This window comes from Dendrobates tinctorius, unplaced genomic scaffold (genome assembly GCF_039654945.1).
Source record: "Dendrobates tinctorius isolate UK_male_01 unplaced genomic scaffold, ASM3965494v1 ptg000528l, whole genome shotgun sequence".
Taxonomy (NCBI): domain Eukaryota; kingdom Metazoa; phylum Chordata; class Amphibia; order Anura; family Dendrobatidae; genus Dendrobates; species Dendrobates tinctorius.
The window spans coordinates 178,819-200,130 of NW_027362187.1; the positions used below are offsets into that span (position 1 = coordinate 178,819).

The window sequence follows — 21,312 nt, forward strand, 5'->3', positions numbered from 1 at the left end:
CCAAGGTGCCCACATATGTTGCTCGGGCCAGGGACCCGCAGGCAATCGCTGTGGACGCGTTGGTTCTGCCATGGAACCAGTTTCGCCTACCATATCTATTTTCCCCGCTGCCACTACTTCCGAGGGTCATCAAGAAGGTCAAGACGGAAGGGGTTCCGGCGATTCTGCTGGCCCCAGACTGGCTCCGTCGAGTGTGGTACTCAGATCTGATGCAGCTGCTCGCCAACGTTCCTTGGCGCCTGGCAGAGCGCCCAGATCTACTTTCTCGGGCCGTTTTGCCACCCGAACTCAGGGGCCCTGTGTTTGACAGCATGGCCATTGAATCTTGGATTCTAACCCAGGCAGGGTTTGGGAGCAAGGTAGTCGCTACAATGATTGGCGCCCGGAAGCCTGCTTCAGCACGAATTTACCACCACACCTGGAAGGTGTTTTTTGTTTGGTGTCGAGGCCGCGGTGTTTCTCCGCTGAGCTTCTCAATCCCCAACATCTTGACTTTTCTCCAGTCGGGCCTAGACTCGGGCTTAGCCCCAAGTTCCCTCAGGAGACAAATATCAACCTTATCCGTCATGTTCCAGCGCAGAATTGCTACCAATCTGCGGGTGAAGACTTTCATCCAGGGAGTTTCCCACTTGGTACCTCCCTATAAGGCGCCTATGGACGCCTGGGACCTTAACCTGGTCCTAGGTGTTCTGCAGGAAGCTCCATTTGAACCACTTCAGGATATCTCCTTGAGGTACCTTTCCTGGAAAGTGGTGTTCCTAGTGGCCATCACTTCTATCAGGCGGGTTTCAGAACTGGCAGCCCTATCCTGCCAAGCCCCGTTCCTCACTTTCCATAAGGATAAGGTGGTGCTCAGACCAGCCCCTCCTTTTCTGCCGAAAGTCGTGTCCTCATGTCACATTAATGAGGATGTTGTCTTGCCTTCATTTTGTCCAGCACCGTGTGGAAAAGGCTCTTCACACGTTAGACCTGGTAAGAGCCCTCTGGAGGTACGTGTCGAGGACGGCACCCTTTCGTCAGACGGACACGCTGTTCGTGCTCCCCGAAGGGCGCAGAAGGGGACTCGCTGCCTCGAAATCGACCATAGCCAGATGGATTCGTTTGACTATTCAGGAGTCCTACCGCATTAGAGGCACGCCGATTCCAGCAGGGATCAGAGCGCACTCTACTCGGGCAGTGGGCGCTTCGGCACCAGGCTTCGGCGGAATAGATTTGCAAGGCAGCAACCTGGTCCAGCCTGCACACGTTTGCCAAACATTATAATATCCATGCTCAGGCCTCGGCGGATGCTTCTCCAAGCAGCGGTGGCGCACCGTTAAACAAGAGGTGCATGTAGCTTGGATCGGTGAGTCAATCTCCCACCCAGGGACTGCTTTAGGACGTCCCACAGTACCCCCCAATGAGGCGAAGGAGAAACATGGATTTTTGTGATAACTCACCGTAAAATCCTTTTCTCCGAGACACTCATTGGGGGACACAGCACCCACCCTATTAGCCAGTTGGCTCTTGTTTTGTTTAAATTTATATGCATTTACTAATTTTGATATAAGGGTGGTGTTTTGGACATGTTGTACCTGTATTAAGGCTGATTTTTTTGTCCTCCTACTGCTTTGGCACCAAACTGATTTCCGCCCGCAATAGGGGCGAGGGTGTATACGGCGGAGGAGGAGCTAACCTCTTTTTTTCACTTAGTGTCGGCCTCCTAGCGGCAGAAGCACACACCCACAGTATCTGTGTCCCCCATTGAGCGTCTCGGAGAAAAGGATTTTACGGTGAGTTATCACAAAAATCCATGTTTCAGCTTTCATTTGAGGGTATCCACATTAAAATTGGATGAAGGGTTTGAGTTTCTGCTCCTTAACATGTGCCACCCTGTTTTTAAAGGGACCAAAAGTAATTGGACAGATTAAATAATTGTAAATAAAATGTTCATTTCTAGTACTTGGTTGAAAACCCTTTGTTGGCAATGTCTGCCTGAAGTCTTGAACTCATGGACATCACCAGACGCTTTGTTTCCTCCTTTTTGATGCTCTGCCAGGCCTTCACTGCGGTGGTTTTCAGTTGCTGTTTGTTTGTGGGCCTTTCTGTCTGAAGTTTAATCTTTAACAAGTGAAATGCAGGCTCAATTGGGTTGAGATCAGGTGACTGACTTGGACATTCAAGAATATTCCACTTCTTTGCTTTAATAAACTCCTGGGTTGCTTTGGCTTTATGTTTTGGGTCATTGTCCATCTGTAGTATGAAACAATGACCAATCAGTTTGGCTGGATCTGAGCACACAGTATGGCTCTGAATACCTCAGAATTCATTCGGCTGCTTCTGTCCTGTGTCACATCATCAATAAACACTAGTGACCCAGTGCCACTGGCAGCCATGCATGCCCAAGCCATCACACGGCCTCCGCCGTGTTTTACAGATGATGTGGTATGCTTTGGATCATGAACTGTACCACGCCTTCGCCATACTTTTCTCTTTCCATCATTCTGGTAGAGGTTGATCTTGGTTTCATCTGTCCAAAGAATGTTCTTCCAGAACTGTGCTGGCTTTTTTAGATGTTTTTTAGCAAAGTCCAGTCTATGATGCTTATGAGTGGCTTGCACTGTGCAGTGAACCCTCTGTATTTACTTTCATGCAGTCTTCTCTTTATGGTAGATTTGGATATTGATACGCCTACCTCCTGGAGAGTGTTGTTCACTTGGTTAGCTGTTGTGAAAGGGTTTCTCGTCACCATGGAGATTATTCTGCGATCATCCACCACTGTTGTCTTCCGTGGGCGCCCCGGTCTTTTTGCATTGATGAGTTCACCAGTGCTTTCCTTCTTTCTCAGGATGTACCAAACTGTAGATTTTGCCACTCCTAATGTTGTAGCAATTTCTCAGATGTTTTTTTTCTGTTTTTGCAGCTTAAGGATGGCTTGTTTCATCTGCACGGAGAGCTCCTTTGACCTCATGTTTCCTTCACAGCAAAACCTTCCAAATGCAAGCACCACACCTCAAATCAACTCCAGGCCTTTTATCTGCTTAATTGAGAATGACATAACGAAGGGATTGCCCACACCTGTCCATGAAATAGCCTTGGAGTCAGTTGTCCAATTACTTTTGGTCCCTTTAAAAACAGGGGGGCACATGTTAAGGAGCTGAAACTCCTAAACCCTTCATCCAATTTTAATGTGGATACCCTCAAATGAAAGCTGACAGTCTGAACTTCAACTGCATCTGAAATGTTTTGTTTAAAATTCATTGTGGTAATGTCTAGAACCAAAATTAGAAAAAATGTTGTCTGTCCAAATATATATGGACCTAACTGTACTTCTCTTCCTTCCAGCCGCCCCATAGACATGCTCACTCGGTTCTTTCTAGCATGCATATGAAAAGAAGCAGTAAGCCTCCCTCAGTAGTAGTGTAAAGGGGTTATCTGGGACTTTTATATTGATGGCTTATCCTTAAGATAGATCATCAATATCTGATCTATGGGGATGCGACACACTACACCCTTGCTGATGTTCCCTGTGCCAGCATCGGCTGGATGTGCCGAGGTGCAGAGTTACACAGCTCCAGCAGCTGCATAGTGGCCGCAGCCAGGTACTGCACATCCATCCCCTATTGATTCGAAATGGTAGTGGATCTGCAGTACCTGGCTGTGGCTACTATTCTGTTGACGGAACTTTGCTGCACAGCTCAACTCTGCACATCTTGCAGCTGATTGGTTGGGATGCTAGGTGTCGAACCTCCACCGATTAAAATATTGATGACCTATCCTAAGGAGAGGCTATCAGTAGAAAACTCCAGGACAACCCCTTTAATGTGAACGGTTACCACCACTGGTTTTGGTGCAGGATCCTTTTTCTTACTTGGAATTCAAGATTGTGTTTCTGAGGGGCTGTGTCTTCTTATCAATTTCAGCTAATCTAATGTTTATTTTCACAGAAAAGGAAGCTAGATTTTATGTATCCATGCTGAAACCAACTTGTGTTTTATTTGTAGACCTGTTGTTGGGTTTGAGGTTGACACTGATCTTCAGAAAAATGTCCTTTCAGAAGTTAAGGCTGAGCTTATCTGGCCATCTATTGTCAGCTCATCCCGTCATGTGCACTTCCCCCTAACAAATACCAACTCCTCATCGGTAAGTGCATCAGCTGTTTATTATGCTCATCCATTTCACATATTCATTACAGAGAGCTTGGAAGTGTTGACAGGTTCCACTGTTTGAAACTGGCATTGTCCAAGATGAACAAGAATTATTTTTAGGATTTATGTACTTGTATTTCGACATTCCACTAAGAATCAACTCTGTCAAGTTAAGCACCAGAAAATTAATGGCTTGGTGATCTGTTGCAACAGGAAGAAGAGATTGCACTAGAAAACCCTTCCGATGTATCAGTGTATGTCCAGATCATGCCACTGGCACTTTATGCTAACATATCGTTGGTGCTGGATAAGATGTTAGACCGGTGAGTGCCGAGACATTTCAACCTAAAAGAACCTGGTTTCTTAAGATGTTTTTCTCGTTAGCATTTTTTAACATTTAAAAAGAGCATTAACATATCATTGCTTCTTAACCCCTTTCTGACATTGGACGTACTATCCTGTCCACGTGACCCTGGCCCGTATGACCGTGGACGGGATAGTACGTCATCACGATCAGCTGCGCTCACGGGGGAGCGCAGCTGATCGCGGCCGGGTGTCGGCTCATTATCACAGCTGACACCCGGCACTATGTGCCAGGAGCGGTCACAGACCGCCCCCGGCACAAAAGCCTCCTGCAGTGCCTGTTAGATCGCTGATCTGACACAGTGCACTGCAAAGTGTCAGATCAGCGATCTGACACTATACAGTGATGTCCCATACTGGGACAAAGTAATAAAGTAAAAAAAAAAAAATAAAAAAAGGGTAAAAATAATTTTTTAAAAATTCCTAAATAAATAAAAAAAAATTCTCTAATAAATTCAAATAAAGGCAAAAAACAATGCTTTATCATCATACCGCCGATCAAAAAAGTACATTAACACGCGATCAAAAAGACAAACATAAATAAACATTACCGCTGAAAACGTCATCTTGTCTCGCAAAAACCGAGCCCCCATACAGTGAAAAAATAAGTTATAGCTTGCAGAATAAAGCGATGCCAAAATAATATTTATATAAAATGGTTTTTATTGTATAAAAGCGCCAAAACATAAAAAAGATATAAATGAGGTATCAATGTAATCGTACTGACGCGAAGAATAAAACCGCTGTATCAATTTTACCACACGCGGAACGGTGTAAACACGTAAAGAATTTCAGAAATCGGAATTTCAAAAATCGGAATAAAAAGCGATCAAAAAATATCACGTGCACGAAAATGGTACCAATAAAAACATCAACTCGTCCTGCAAAAAATAAGACCTCACATGACTCTGTGGGCCAAAATATGGAAAAATTATAGCTCTCAAAATGTTGTGATTCAAAAACTATTTTTACATTAAAAAGCATCTTTTAGCGTGTGACAGCTGCCAAACATAAAAACCCGCCATAAATAGTAAATCAAACCCCCCTTTATCACCCCCTTAGTTAGGAAAAAAATAATAAAATTAAAAAAAATGTATATTTCCATTTTCCTGTTACGGCTGAGATTAGGATTAAAGGTGTGATGGGGTTGGAGTTGGGTTTGCACTCTTTAGGCACATCAGGGCTCTCCAACGCAACATGGTGTCTGATCTCAGTTTCAGCCAATTCTGCGTTGAAAAAGTCAAACGGTGCTCCTTCCCTTCCAAGCTCTGCTGTTGTGAGCTCATTTTCGGGTTTGCCTCTGGCTTCTGGTGAGGGATATGGAGCTGGCTGTGCTGACAGAGGAGTAGTGAGTTCTCTATCTGGACTCCCTCTGTTGGTGAAGGGAGGTAATGAAGCTGATCTAAATGGCAGAGACCGGCCACCTGAGGAAGAGGACTGCGATTGGACATCAGGAGTTTCTGATTGGATTTAAGGCAGCCGACTCCCTAGTTTCTTGCTGGTGATTTTTCCTGTCTGTGGCTTCTGGTTTCCAGTTTGGTTCCTGCCTTTCTAAAGCTAAGTTTTCTCTGCTATTGTTCATATGAGTTTTTGTCTGGTTTACTTAGTTTTTGTGTTCAGCCAGCCCTGGCTGGGACTGGGCTGAATCCCCATTTTGTCTCTGATCAGTTGATCTCTTTTGCTCTGTCTTCAGAATATACCTGAGTGCTGATATAGTGTTTTGAAGCCTAGCGACTTCAGGGCCTTTTTCTATCAGACGTGTTGGACATTTTTTTTGGCAGGGTTTTTTGCATGATTGCAGACAGCAGCTTTTCTTTCCTCTCCTTTCTAGTTAGTGAGGGCCCCATCGTTTGCTCAGCCTATATTTCTATCTGTGTCTGTGTTTTCATCTTGTTTCACCGACAATACATGTTGGGGGCTATCTATTCCTTTGGGGTCTGCTCTGGGGCAGTTTAGATTTTCCCTTTCTTTCTTTAGGCTTATTTAGTTCTCCGGCCGTCTAGGACCACCGTAGGCACGCTCCACGGCTACTGCTAGTTGTTGTGGATAGGATCAGGGGTCTGCAATCCGCTAGTTACCAACCTCTCCGGTTTTCTGGGCTTAGCTTGGTTTTTGTTGTTTCCTCCTCGGTGACTCATTCATAACACTCTGCCATGCTCCCAAACAGTCGTTTACCCCCACATATGGGATATCCGCCTACTCAGGACAAATGGCACAACAACTTTTGGGGTCCAATTTCTCCTGTTACCCTTGGGAAAATCAAAACTTTGGGGCAAAAATATCATTTTTGTTGAAAAAAATTTGTTTTTTTACGGCTCTATGTTATAAACTTCTGTGAAGCACTTGGGGATTCAAAGTGCTCACCATACATCTAGATAAGTTCCATGGGGGGGTGTTATGAATGGGTCACCGAGGAGGAGAGCAAGCCCAAGCTAAGCCACAGAAAACCAGAGAGGTTGGTAACTAAGCGGATTGCAGACCCCTGATCCTATCCACACAACTAGCAGTAGCCGTGGAGTGTACCTACGATGATCCTAGACGCCTCGGCACAGCCGGAGAGCTAACTAAGCCTAAAGCAAGAAAGGGGAAATCTAAACTGCCCCAGAGCAGACCCCAAAGGAATAGATAGCCCCCAAACATATATTGTTGGTGAGACAAGGTGAAAACACAAATGCAGGCAGGAAAATAGACTGAGCAAATGATGGTGCCCACACTGACTAGACAGGAAAGGAAAGACGCTGTCTGCAATCACGCAAAAAACCCTGCAAAAAGTCCCAACACGTCTGATGCAAAAAACACTGAAGTCGCACGACCTCGCCCACTATCTCAGCACTCTGGTATATTCTGAAAGCAGAGCAAAAAGAGGCCAATCCAATAAGGGACAAAAACAAACTGGCACAAGCAGCAACATATGGATGGTGATTCAGCACAGCCCCAGCTGGAGCTGGCTGACCCACACAAAACTGAGATAGACAAAACCAGATCAAATGCAAACAGAATAGCAAATGAACACCTAGCTGAACATGCAGGGACTGAGCCGGAAACATCAGACCTCAGGAGGCAGAAGAAAATCACCAGCAGGGATAGAGGGAGTCGGCTGTATTAAATCCCAATCTGAAACCCCACATTTCCAATCGTCGTCCTCATTATCAGGTGGCAAGCCTCTGTTAATCAAATCAGCTTCATTACCTCCAGTAACCACCAGAGGGAGCCCAGAAAGAGAACTCGTAACCCCTCTGTCAATCTGACCAGCTCCACTACCTTCAGTAATAACCAGAGGGAGGCCAGAAAGCGAATTCACAACAGGGAGGTCTAGTTTCCAAATTGGGGTCACTTGTGGGGGGTTTCCACTGTTCAGGCACATCAGGGCTCTCCAAACGCGACATGGCGCCCGATCTCAGTTCCAGACAATTTTGCGTCAAACGGCGCTCCTTCCCTTCCAAGTTCTGCCATGCACCCAAACAGTGGTTTACCCCCACATATGGGGTATTAGCGTACTCAGGACAAATTGCACAATAACTTTTGGGGTCCTGTTTCCCTTGAAAAAATAAAATTGTGGGTGAAAATATCATTTTTGTGCAAAAAATGATTTTTTTAATTTTACGGCAGTACGTTATAAACTTGTGTGAAGCCCTTGGGGTTCAAAGTTCTCACCACACATCTAGATAAGTTCCTTGGGGGGGTCTAGTTTCCAAAATGGTGTCACTTGGGGGGGTTTCCACTGTTTAGGCATATCAGGGGCTCTTCAATGCGATATGGCGTCAAGCCAATTCTGAGTTGAAAAAGTCAAACTGCGCTCATTCCCTTCTGAGCTCTGCCATGCGCCCAAAAAGTGGTTTACCCCCACCTATCGGGTATCCGTGTACTCAGGACAAATTGCGCAATAACTTTTGGAGTCCTCTTTTCCTTGGGAAAATAAAAATTGGGTTGTAAAGATCATTTTTGTGGAAAAAAATGATTTTTTAATTGTACGGCTGTACGTTATAAACTTCTGTGAAGCCCTTGGGGGGTTCAAAGTTCTCACCACATATCTAGATAAGTTCCTTGGGGGGTCTAGTTTCCAAAATGGTGTCACTTGTGGGGGTTTCCACTGTTTAGGCACATCCTTAGCTCTCCAAACGTGACATGGCGTCCAAACTCAATTTCAGCCAATTTTGCATTGAAAAAGGCAAACGGCGCTCCTTCCCTTTCGATCTCTGCCATGCGCCGAAACAGTGGTTCCCCCCCACATAACAGGTATCAATGTACTCAGGACAAATTGCATAATAACTTTTGCAGTCCAATTTCTTCTGTTACTACCCTTGGTAAAATAAAAAAAATTGGACCTGAAGTAATTTTTTTGTGAAAAAGTTAAATGTTCGTTTTTTTTTTTAAATAAAAAAATTCCTGTGAAGCATCTGAAGGGTTAATAAACTTCTTGAATGTGGTTTAGAGTACCGTCAGGGGTGCAGTTTTTAGAGTGGTGTCACTTTTTGGGTATTTTTCTATCATAGGCCCCTCAAAGTGACTTCAAATGTGATGTGGTCCGTAAAAAAAAGATGGTGATGTAAAAATGAGAAATCGCAGGTCAACTTTTAACCCTTATAACTTCCTAACAGAAAAAAGTTTTGGTTCCAAAATTGTGCTGATTTAAAGTAGACATGTGGGAAATGTTATTTATTAAGTATTTTGTGTGCCATATCTCAGTGATTTAAGGGCATAAAAATTGAAAGTTGGAAAATTGCGAAATTTTCGCCAAATTTCCACGTTTTCCCCAAACGCAAGTTATGTGAATAAAATTTTAAACGAACGTGAAGCAAAATATGTCACGAGAAAACAATGTTAGAATCACCGAGATCCATGGAAGTGTTCCAGAGTTATTACCTCATAAAGGGACAGTGGTCAGAATTGTAAAAATTGGCCCGGTCATTAACATGCAAACCACCTTTGGGGGTAAAGGGGTTAAGCAGTATTTGTAGTAACCCTAAAATACATTCAAATTGATGGTTTTCATGTGACCTAAACATCATAGAAGATAAATGTAAAGTTGGCAACATTGCAGTCGCGCTCTGATTCATGCAGCACCTTGTTTGAACCTAATGACAGGTTACCTTTTAAAGGGTTGTTCTCATGTTAAAAGATAGGAAGTAAATGATAGGCAGTGAGAAATTAAGCATGGTTGCAATTTCATTGCTTAATGCCTCCGATTCTTGCTTTTTCTTTCTTTTTATCTCGTTGCTCTCCAGTAGAGGTGGCCGATCGTGCACAGTGATTACAAGAGCTTTCCTAGTGAGCTTGTAAGCACTGGCTGAGATCGCTGGAGCGCACTGTTAGCATCTGATTCTGGGCAGCTTCAGCCTTAATGCTCTTTTGGTGCTGCACAGGCAACACAGCCTCTATCTGCAATATCGGAATGTGCACATTTCAGTGCAGCGATGCGACAATGCTGCTGGCCTGAACTGTCTATAAATCGGATTCACACACTCCCAAGCAGTCAGGAGGCAGGGGAGAGGTGTGTTCCAGAATTGAGAAGTTGGGATAAATCCAAGAGGTCCACTCTTGCCTATTCCAAACTGCAATTTGTCGCAGGTACACATTGAAGAAACGCTGCTAGAGGCAGGCGTGTTGACTACTATAGAGTATAGCAAGTTCTTTTCAGGCTAAGGAGCATCATAGAGACTGAGCAATGAGAGATGCTCGATCAGCCTGCTAAGTTTACAATGGGACAGAGGCAAGAGCAAAAAGACCCAGGCTGCTCTGCCAGCTTAAAACAGGTCATGGTGGCTCATCAAGCACAGCAGAGCATGGTGGCTCACTAAGCACAGCAGAGCATGGTGGCTCACTCAGCACAACAGGTTTTTTCCTTCTATTGCCATGTCCACTTGTAAACCTGTCAGACTGAGTGAGCGGATAACTTATGCTTGTTCACTAAGGCCGGCTTCACATTTGCAGTTTGGTGCGCATACATCCGGATGCGTCCTGCGTACCTATCTTTAACATGGGGTACGCAGGGACATATTTGCATGCGTACGGGTGCATTTGCGTTCGGTTGCGCCTTTTTGCGGTATGCGGCGGGGCGCGCTAAACGCATCTTGTTCCATTTTTGCGGCGTCAGATATCTGCAGTCATCCGCATGCGGATGACGTGCGTAAAAAATGCATTACTGGCTATGTAAACGCAAGCATACACAACGACATGAGTACGCGTTGCGTTAGAGTACGCAAGAATTTACATAAGACATGCCCATTGGGCGTGGCTTGTGTAAATTCGAAAATTCGCCAGGAAAATGGCACTTGCATATCGTCCACAACCGCATGCATGCGTTTTTGCATGCGTTTGCATTTGCGGACGATACGCTGCGGACTCAACCGCAAATGTGAACCTTATGTAAGAGCCTGCATGCCAAGGATAGGTTGCAGCCTGAAAAGTAGGTTACAAGATTACTTCTTAGAGAGCCCCTTTTTCTCTGTTGCAGCACACAAAGACACTTTGTCACCAATGTATTGTATTTGAAACGAATACTACGTAAGCAGTGCTTACCAAGGAATAATTCCTGGGTTTGACAAATGAGGGTGTAAGAGGCATTTTTCGTATGTCTTCTGACATTGTAGGAAAAGCAAATACAATATTTCAAGATTCTGATAAACACTGATAGTGAGAGCTAGGAAAGTGGTTGAGAAACCTGTTTTGTCATCTTTTATGCAAATTGTGTCTGTAGTTCTCAATGTTGTCTTCTTTCTCAGGTTCAATATTAGTAAGTCACAGAATATAGATCTGAAGACACTTGAATTCAAAGTATTTAGAAATGATGTAAGTATGCAGATATATTGTGAAATTGTTTTTAAGTTATGAAACCAAAAATGCTGCACATTGCTTTCATCATAAAGGTGAACATTGCAGAGATACCTTTTAGGGTATCTGCCCACATTTAGTATTTGCAGCAGATTTTTCTGGTGAAAAAACTATTGTGTAAGTAGGAAAAATGCTGTTTTAAAATATGCACATATTTTATTATATTTTATTGCGTTTTTGCCACGTTTTTATTTATTTTCATTCATTTGAATGGGTTAAAAAGTTGCACAAATGCTGAAAGAATTGATTGCAAGGAAACAATGAGCAGTGTGTGCATTTCAAAAATCTCATTTACTTTTCTGGTACTATAAAACTCTGCATTTGTCTTTTGGGCTGTGGAGTTGGAAGTCGGTGTTCATTTTGATGATGTTGGTATCAAATGGACCGATTGACTCCTAAAATATATAAACAATTGGGGTCAGTAGTACAATACAGAATGTACTGTAAATGTTTTCATACGAATTTGGGAAAGTTATGAAATGTCTTATAAATGTCTGTTCTGTTCCTGATCTAAGGCTCTCTGCTTTTAGTTGAGTTGAATCTGTGCTGCACTTTATGTACATGCACAGTAGTGACCAGTGCTGTGGGGTCGGAGGTGAGATGAATCTGTGCTGCACTTTATGTACATGCTCAGTAGTGACCAGTGCTGCGGGGTCGGAGGTGAAATGAATCTGTGCTGCACTTTATGTACATGCTCAGTAGTGACCAGTGCTGTGGAGTCAGAGGTGATATGAATCTGTGCTGCACTTTATGTACATGCTCAGTATTGAGGCAGTGCTGTGGGGTCGGAGGTGAGATGAATCTGTGCTGCACTTTATGTACATGCTCAGTAGTGACCAGTGCTGTGGGGTTGGAGGTGAGATGAATCTGTGCTGCACTTTATGTACATGCTCAGTAGTGACCAGTGCTGTGGGGTCGGAGGTGAGATGAATCTGTGCTGCACTTTATGTACATGCTCAGTAGTGACCAGTGCTGCGGGGTCGGAGGTGAAATGAATCTGTGCTGCACTTTATGTACATGCTCAGTAGTGAGGCAGTGCTGTGGGGTCAGAGGTGAGATGAATCTGTGCTGCACTTTATGTACATGCTCAGTAGTGACCAGTGCTGTGGAGTCGTAGGTGAGATGAATCTGTGCTGCACTTTATGTACATGCTCAGTAGTGACCAGTGCTGTGGAGTCGGAGGTGAGATGAATCTGTGCTGCACTTTATGTACATGCTCAGTAGTGACCAGTGCTATGGAGTCGTAGCGTCGGAGACAGGAGTCAGGGAAATTGAGGAGTCGGAGGTTCAGCTTACCGACTCCACAGCCCTGCTAGGCAATATTGTGATATATAGCCTTGTTTGTGACCCTTCTATAAAAATGTATATCTAAGTAGCTCTGTCATCATCTACTTACCACTATCTCAGTTCTGACCTTACTCCTAAGTTACAGAAAACTGCTTTGTGTCCCACGCTATAAAATACTACCTAACATGGTCATAAGCCGAGGATGAAATGAACGAGAATTTAACACACATAAATTTCACAATACAAACCGCATATATAAATATATTTTATGTATAGGACTTCAAGAAGCAGGTGTATTTACTATGGAAATCAATGTCAGATTAGCTGTTAAATTCTTACAGTAAGATAAACAAGTTTTGTGTGTCCAGCTTTGCCACTCATAATAATCTATTAGGAAAGCTTTGAAAAAGGCAAAGCCATTCTGACATGGATTTTCAAAATGAGTCACCAGCCTCATTATGCCTAAATGATTTTTTTAATAATGTGTGCAGAATTTTAATTTGCTGATAGATACTGTTTAAAGTGAACCTGTCACCATGTTTTTACATATGGAACTAGTAGTGTCCCTGTTTTTACATGTGGGACTAATGATACTTTTTTTTTCTTTGTAGAAATACGAATCGAGCATAGAAGTCAAACACAAATAAGGCAGAAGGTGCACAGGGGTCATCAATGCACATGGAAGTAGCAGTTTTGTTCTAACTAGGGATGATCGAATAGCTTTGGATAACTGCTTATCCGAATAGCTATATTGCTTCCCGAATAGCTGCATCGGGATCCCGGATACCTGGAGTTCTCCCAATAATCAGCGGTTTGACTCCGCAACTGCCTGTGTCATGGCTGTTTCACAGTCACAACACATGCATGGAAAGCCTATTTGTTGGGCTCTCCATCCATGTGTTGTGACTGTCGCACAGCCGCGACACATGCAGCTGTGGCACCGAACAGCTGATTGTCAGGAGCACTCTGGGTTCCCGTTGCAGCTATTTGGGAAGTACTATAGCTATTCGGATAAGGAGTTATCCAAAGCTTTTTGATCATCCCTAGTTCTAACCTCCCAGTGCACTTCAAGCCTGATTTCCTTTGCTTATGGCTTTTAAAGGTAATCTGTCACCAGGCTTTCCCCATATGAAGCACGGCCAACATCTTTAAGCCCTCTTTAACAGCAGTCTAATTTGATGCATGTCACTCCCCAAACTCCTATGTAAGGCACAGAAAGAGCTATTTTGTGTAGTGAATAAGGAATTGAGGACAGACACTGGCCGTACTTTATATGGGGAAAAGCTGGTGACAGGTTCCCTTTAAAACTAGTTTTCTCCTGACTAGCACATCAAATGTCTCCCAAAAGGTATCATTTATTTATTTTTAGAACAAGCACATGTATAGCCATTTTCCTATTTCCTTATGTAAAAACATGCTGACAGGTTTCATTGACGTTTCTTGCATATTTTCATGAAGCGCCTTGACTAGCAACGTGGCCGTTTCTCTTTAGAGTGAGGTTTGGGAGACATTGCCATATTACAGCTATTTACAACCTCTGAATTGCACTGAACTGTTCTAGAGCACACGTATACTTATATGGGGCATTTCTGTACCTCCATTTGCCTTGCCATTATCCTCATACTGTATGGTATGTTTGATGGCTAGTAATCTCCTGTAGACAGTTTTCCTGCCCTATAAATGTTCCAACTAATAAAATACCTCCATTTGCATAGTTTGCAGATTATATTTTTATAAGACACATGATTGCATGACTTTACGCCATTTATTTGTTCAATAAAAGAAGCGGTGTTCTCAATTAATTTCATTTTCTTTATTGTATTTTAAAAGGTGCAACCTATAGTGAGCAGTCATAGTTTCGCGGAAGGACTGTCACGTCAATCTGTTCTTAATATTATTCTTAAGCCTGGAGAGAGAAAAAGCATTAAAGTTAGATTCACTCCAGTGCTAAACAAAACTGTATCTTCATTACTTATAGTCAGGTAAGTCTATAAAGAATGAATTGTTATCGCTATAAGGTTCATCCGTCCAATTCTTTGGAATTTATTGGCATAATTTGTTATGCACCTCATGTTTTAGTTCTAATTCTAGCATATATTTAGATTTGTTTGTTTGCTTCACCTTCTCTTTAATGTTTATTTACTTTTACTGCCAAACATACTTCAGGAATTAACATCTTAGCCACTACAAACGTTGTTTTTGTAGTGTTGATTTTCCCTGTGAAGATTACATCTCTGATGGAATCAATAAGCGAAACACTTCCTACAAAAACATGGCGTCAGTTGTCCACAATAGCACCAGCACTTTATATACTAGCTTACTTCTGTTCTTGTGATCCTTAGAAGTATAAGTGAAGTTTCTGCTGAATAATATTTTCCCCATTTTGTCTGATTTATTTCATACTATGACATTTCAAATTCATTTATGCACTAGCACTTTATGACATTAATTGTTTACATAGAGGATCCATATTCCCTTCCCCATTACTTATATGTGGATCAGCAGCCGTAAATACCATAGTCTCTGCTGTAGATTTTTTATTCTTTATGTATAGTTTTTTTAATGCCTGGTTTGTGTACAATATAATAAACTTCTTTGAATTATGTACTAGATTGTGGACTATTAACTCAAATGTTTTTTGTAGGAAGTATTATGTTGGGAGTGTCCATATGGGTAACTTATGTAGGTCGCTTCTAATGGCATATGACGGTGTTCACATTAGTGGTTATACTATGTTATGTGTTCGGATTATATTGATCCAATTCTTTAGAAATAGACAGAAGGATCCATTGCTTTGAGATGCATTTTTTATGCATCAGGTTTCCCCTGAATCTGGCTGATGACATCTCCCTTAGCAGCTACAGGGAAACTTTCATGCCTCACTCCCAAACATTTCAGGATTTATATGGTTTTGTAAATTACTTCTAACATTTGGCTTTAAATATGCCTTGCAGAAACAATTTAACGGTCATTGACGTAATAACCGTGAAAGGTCAAGGAGCAAATGAGAACATTAAGATTGGTGGAAAACCCCCGGGTCCAGGGAGCTCTTTGAGGTTTAAAATTACAGAAGCCTTTCTGAAAGACTGCTCAGACAGTAAGCAATACTTTTTCTCCTGGCACATTGCCATACTTGCATGCTGGCATCAGTCTATTCTTACTTTTATTCTAGTGATGTAAGAAATGTTATCTAATCTCATAGTGGTTACAGGAAATACACAATACGGTATCAGAGATTGTTTGTAATTGTTAATATTCACTGCGGATTGCCTCTCTTGGTATGTGTCAGCTATCAGTGGCATTATTATTAGGTTTATAATAGTTATAATCGTTAAAGGGAACTTGTCACTGTGAAATTGCAGTGCAATCTGCAGGCACCATGTTATAGAGCAGGGGGAGAGGAATGGATTGATATACAGTCAGTGACTGACCGCTCTTTCTATAAGTGTGTGTATATATATATACACACTCACTGGCCACTTTATTAGGTACACCTGTCCAACTGTGTGTTAAGACTTAATTTCTAATCAGCCAATCACATGGCGGCAACTCAGTGCATTTAGGCATGTAGACATGGTCAAGACAATCTCCTGCAGTTCAAACCGAGCATCAGTATGGGGAAGAAAGGTGATTTGAGTGCCTTTGAACGTGGCATGATTGTTGGTGCCAGAAGGGCTGGTCTGAGTATTTCAGAAACTGCTGATCTACTGGGATTTTCACGCACAACCATCTCTAGGGTTTACAGAGAATGGTCCGAAAAAGAAAAAAAATCCAGTGAGCGGCAGTTCTGTGGCCGGAAATGCCTTGTTGATGCCAGAGGTCAGAGGAGAATGGGCAGACTGGTTCGAGCTGATAGAAAGGCAACAGTGACTCAAATTGCCACCCGTTACAACCAAGGTAGGCAGAAGAGCATCTCTGAACGCACAGTGCGTCGAACTTTGAGGCAGATGGGCTACAGCAGCAGAAGACCACACTGGGTACCACTCCTCTCAGCTAAGAACAGGAAACTGAGGCTACAATTTGCACAAGCTCATCGAAATTGGACAGTAGAAGATTGGAAAAACGTTGCCTGGTCTGATGAGTCTCGATTTCTGCTGCGACATGCGGATGGTAGGGTCAGAATTTGGCGTAAACAACATGAAAGCATGGATCCATCCTGCCTTGTATCAACGGTTCAGGCTGGTGGTGGTGGTGTCATGGTGTGGGGAATTTTTTCTTGGCACTCTTTGGGCCCCTTGGTACCAATTGAGCATCGTTGCAACGCCACAGCCTACCTGAGTATTGTTGCTGACCATGTCCATCCCTTTATGACCACAATGTACCCAACATCTGATGGCTACTTTCAGCAGGATAATGCGCCATGTCATAAAGCTCGAATCATCTCAGATTGGTTTCTTGAACATGACAATGAGTTCACTGTACTCAAATGGCCTCCTCAGTCACCAGATCTCAATCCAATAGAGCATCTTTGGGATGTGGTGGAACGGGAGATTCGCATCAGGGATGTGCAGCCGACAAATCTGCGCCAACTGTGTGATGCCATCATGTCAATATGGTCCAAAATCTCTGAGGAATGCTTCCAGCACCTTGTTGAATCTCTGCCACGAAGAATTGAGGCAGTTCTGAAGGCAAAAGGGGGTCCAACCCGTTACTAGCATGGTGTACCTAATAAAGTGGCCAGTGAGTGTATATATATCTTAAATTGTCTGTCATCCACTTCCATCTGGATGTCCCTGAATCCCACAATCCACTGCCGCTCGGATCCAGGCCGCCGCTGCGATCACGAGGCTGTGAAAGGGGTGTAACGAGGGGGTATAACGAGAGGGGTGTAATGAAGGGGGTGTAATGAGGAGGAAGTAATGAGAGGGATGCTGCGCCGGACCCCCGCCAGGACCCACCGCCTGACTACACGCGCCGGATCCCGCCGCTGCCTGCCCCCCCATCTCTGTGCAGTCACAGCCGTCCAGGAAGACAGCGGCTTGAGGCCTGTGCTGGAGATTGAATGCGGCCACCCCCTAGTGGCGCCGCACACCATCTCCAGCACAGGCCGCAAAACACCGTCTTTCCTGCCGGTTGTGACTGCATGGAAGTGGGTGAGCCGCCACCCCCAGCGCCACAAAGCTGCCAACATCTTGATGTTACTGCCCTCCCGATGCGGCGGCATCGGACACACATCTAGTACAGAGATAGCTGTCAGTTACTAATGGGACCAGCCCACTGGACTGGAAATCTCATAAGCGCACTGGTATAAAGGATGAAAACACAGGTTATGCTGAATCTTTTCCTGCAAAACTAAATATTGATCTGCTTGGCTCCCTCTGCTCTATAACATTATGCCGACAGATTGGACTGCAATTTCGCTAAGACAGGTTCCCTTTAACTTGCATGCATTTGTATGAATGTGATGGTTTAGACTTCTCTACCTAAGTTGTATTTCTTCCATTTCAGAAATAAAGCCCAGAGAGCCAAACTTCACTCTTAAGAGAACATTCAAGATTGAAAATACAGGTCAACTTCAAGTCACTGTTAAAAGCATGGAAATCAGCGGGTATTCCTGTGAAGGATATGGATTCAAGATATTGAATTGTCAGGAGTTTGCACTAGGACCCAATTCTTCTAAGGAAATTATCATATTGTAAGTCTGTTTCCCATTTTGTAACTGTTGCAGAACAGATCCTTCAGAGAGCATGTAGATATAAAGTTGCACTGCATTTGAATGGTGGATGTTCTAGTTTTATCTTCTAACTTTGTCCAGTTTATCAAAAATGATCAGTAATTTGATTTATGATGTTATTTATAGTAGTAGATATAAAACTATACAATAGTGAATATATACAGAGAAGGCATTCGACATTGGGGTTTTCTTTGAGCTCCCTTAGAATAAATTGGACTAGTCTTAATTTTCTCAGGAAGATTATAGCTCTGTAATAATGTATCAACATAAGTAGGACAGATTGGCTCTTGTCTGAGGCTTTCTCTATTAAGAATGGCTCCAGAAATTGTTGTCCTCTTTCTTCATTGCTACATCTCTTGGTTATGAAACACTTCACTAAGGCTCTCAGAAATTTCCCCAGTGTGCACAGTCTACTAATGGGCTCCCTTCAATTCCAAACATCCCTATGATATACCCCTATGATATATCTCTTAGCAATGCATTTTATTTCCATCAATCCTAGGAAATTGATAATTTGATCATTTGCGTAACTTTAAAGTTACTTTTTCTACATCCTTCATCACTGGCCCACATAATCCCACTAATATATGGTGAGCTCATGAGTGCAGCAAAACCAGGATATCCGCCATACACTGGTCTTGAAAAAGGGAGTTTGCAGTTCTAGCATTTAGTATGGAGGAGCTGGTGGCAGACTACACCAAGGACCCAAGCAAATGCAGAGTACTCTGGTTGTACTTCCAGGAAATTTCCATAGATCCAATTAACTATCCCCCCCCCCCCTCCTTTTTTTTTTTGCCGGGTTTTCACTCTTTCATACACCACACCCTTTCTTTTACATGTTACCCATGTGTATGTAGTAAATGTATTCTGTCCCAGTGTTGATCGCTGCCGAGATACATACTGGTTTGAGAATTTCCCTTTCCTAGATGCTAATTTTGACAGTTTTTCTCTTGCTGAGAAACTTTGTTCAGAATGTGCAAATTCTTTATGGGCGTTTTTTTAAATTGGACACTTTGCTCTGCTTAAGTCAAAATGCATGCTAGACCTGTCAAGAATGTACAGTGTTCTTTAGTCCATAGCGGTCAAACTGCTTTAAAATGGCAGAAAATGGTAAGAAAAAAAAGGTCTATAAGGATTTAGTGTGTGGCGTGTGAGCATTTATGCATTTCTGATTTGATTTAGTGCTTCTTTTTACTTAGCTCTAGCTGACTGTTCTTATTTTCACACTTGCAATCTCAGTCAATAATGGGAAATAATAAGTCTTCAATTCATTATATACGTTTTTTATGTTGTGGTATTATTTGCCGTTTTTTGGCCTCAAAGTTTTCAAAATCACACACACGGTTTATGATTTTGATGCAAAGTAAAAACAAATTGACTTTTTTCCTGTCAAACTGTTTCTGTGCCTTTTTAAAAAGTTGCAATTGATGAATCCGGCAAAAACATCTGGAATTGCAAAATTCCGCCTACAAAATGGGGAAAAAAAAATTTGTGCAATTATAAAGTAGAGTTCACAAAAGCACAAATAGAATAAGTGTGTGCAAACAGAAAAAAAGCTGAAAACTAGACAAAAAAAAGCTCAATAGCAATGAAGATTCAGGGCGTAAGTGCTTAATAATTACGGAATATGTGTTGTTGAGTCACCCTACCAAGGCTTGTACGCTTTAAGGTGCATTTACACTGCACGTTTAGTGGGAAACGAGTCTTCCTAGTAACGCTTGTTCATGTAGTGTAAATAGGCTGCCAATCACCTGGCGAACAAGCAAAACACTTGATCTTTTTAGTTTGCCTAAAAGAGCATTGTTCTCAGCAGTGCATCATGTAAACTGGAGCTGTGCTGCCCAGAACAATGACGATCTATTACTGATCAATCAGTGACTATCCAAAGTGCTGTCTGCCTGTTTACACAGGCTATTAAGCAACTGCTGACTGGCTGTCATGTTGCTATTCGACCTTCGTTGTAACACCCAGAGCTGTGGAGTCGGTAAGCCAAACTTCTGACTCCTCAATTTCCCTGATTCACGACTCCGACTCCCCAGCAATGGTCACTACTGAGCATGTACATAAAGTGCAGCACAGATTCATCTCACCTCCGACTCCCCAGCACTGGTCACTACTGAGCATGTACATAAAGTGCAACACAGATTCATCTCACCTCCGACTCCACAGCACTGGTCACTACTGAGCATGTACATAAAGTGCAGCACAGATTCATCTCACCTCCGACCCCACAGCACTGGTCACTACTGAGCATGTACATAAAGTGCAGCACAGATTCTTCTCACCTCCGACCCCGCAGCATTGGTCACTACTGACCATGTACATAAAGTGCAGCACAGATTCATCTCACCTCCGACGCAACAGCACTGGTCACTACTGAGCATTTACATAAAGTGCAGCACAGATTCATCTCACCTCCGACCCCACAGCACTGGTCACTACTGAGCATTTACATAAAGTGCAGCACAGACTCATCTCCCCTCCGACCCCGCAGCACTGGTCACTACTGAGCATGTACATAAAGTGCAGCACAGATTCATCTCACCTCCGACGCAACAGCACTGGTCACTACGGAGCATGTACATAAAGTGCAGCACAGATTTATCTCACCTCTGACCCCACAGCACTGGTCACTACTGAGCATGTACATAAAGTGCAGCACAGATTCATCTCACCTCCGACTCCCCAGCACTGGTCACTACTGAGCATGTACATAAAGTGCAACACAGATTCATCTCACCTCCGACTCCACAGCACTGGTCACTACTGAGCATGTACATAAAGTGCAGCACAGATTCATCTCACCTCCGACCCCACAGCACTGGTCACTACTGAGCATGTACATAAAGTGCAGCACAGATTCTTCTCACCTCCGACCCCGCAGCATTGGTCACTACTGACCATGTACATAAAGTGCAGCACAGATTCATCTCACCTCCGACGCAACAGCACTGGTCACTACAGCATTTACATAAAGTGCAGCACAGATTCATCTCACCTCCGACCCCACAGCACTGGTCACTACTGAGC

General features: G+C 43.2%; 1 protein-coding gene across 4 annotated transcripts in view; it reads left to right on the forward strand.

Moving 5' to 3' along the window:
* The window catches only part of TMEM131 (transmembrane protein 131), a 186,505-nt gene that overhangs the window by 136,747 nt on the left and 28,446 nt on the right, over positions 1 to 21,312 (forward strand). For all 4 annotated transcript variants that reach the window (XM_073565065.1, XM_073565066.1, XM_073565064.1 and 1 more), the window contains 6 exons: positions 3,984 to 4,122; positions 4,341 to 4,450; positions 11,213 to 11,279; positions 14,439 to 14,590; positions 15,563 to 15,705; positions 18,057 to 18,243. In XM_073565065.1, coding sequence (XP_073421166.1) covers positions 3,984 to 4,122; positions 4,341 to 4,450; positions 11,213 to 11,279; positions 14,439 to 14,590; positions 15,563 to 15,705; positions 18,057 to 18,243 — 798 coding nt within the window. The remainder of the gene's footprint in view (positions 1 to 3,983; positions 4,123 to 4,340; positions 4,451 to 11,212; positions 11,280 to 14,438; positions 14,591 to 15,562; positions 15,706 to 18,056; positions 18,244 to 21,312) is intronic.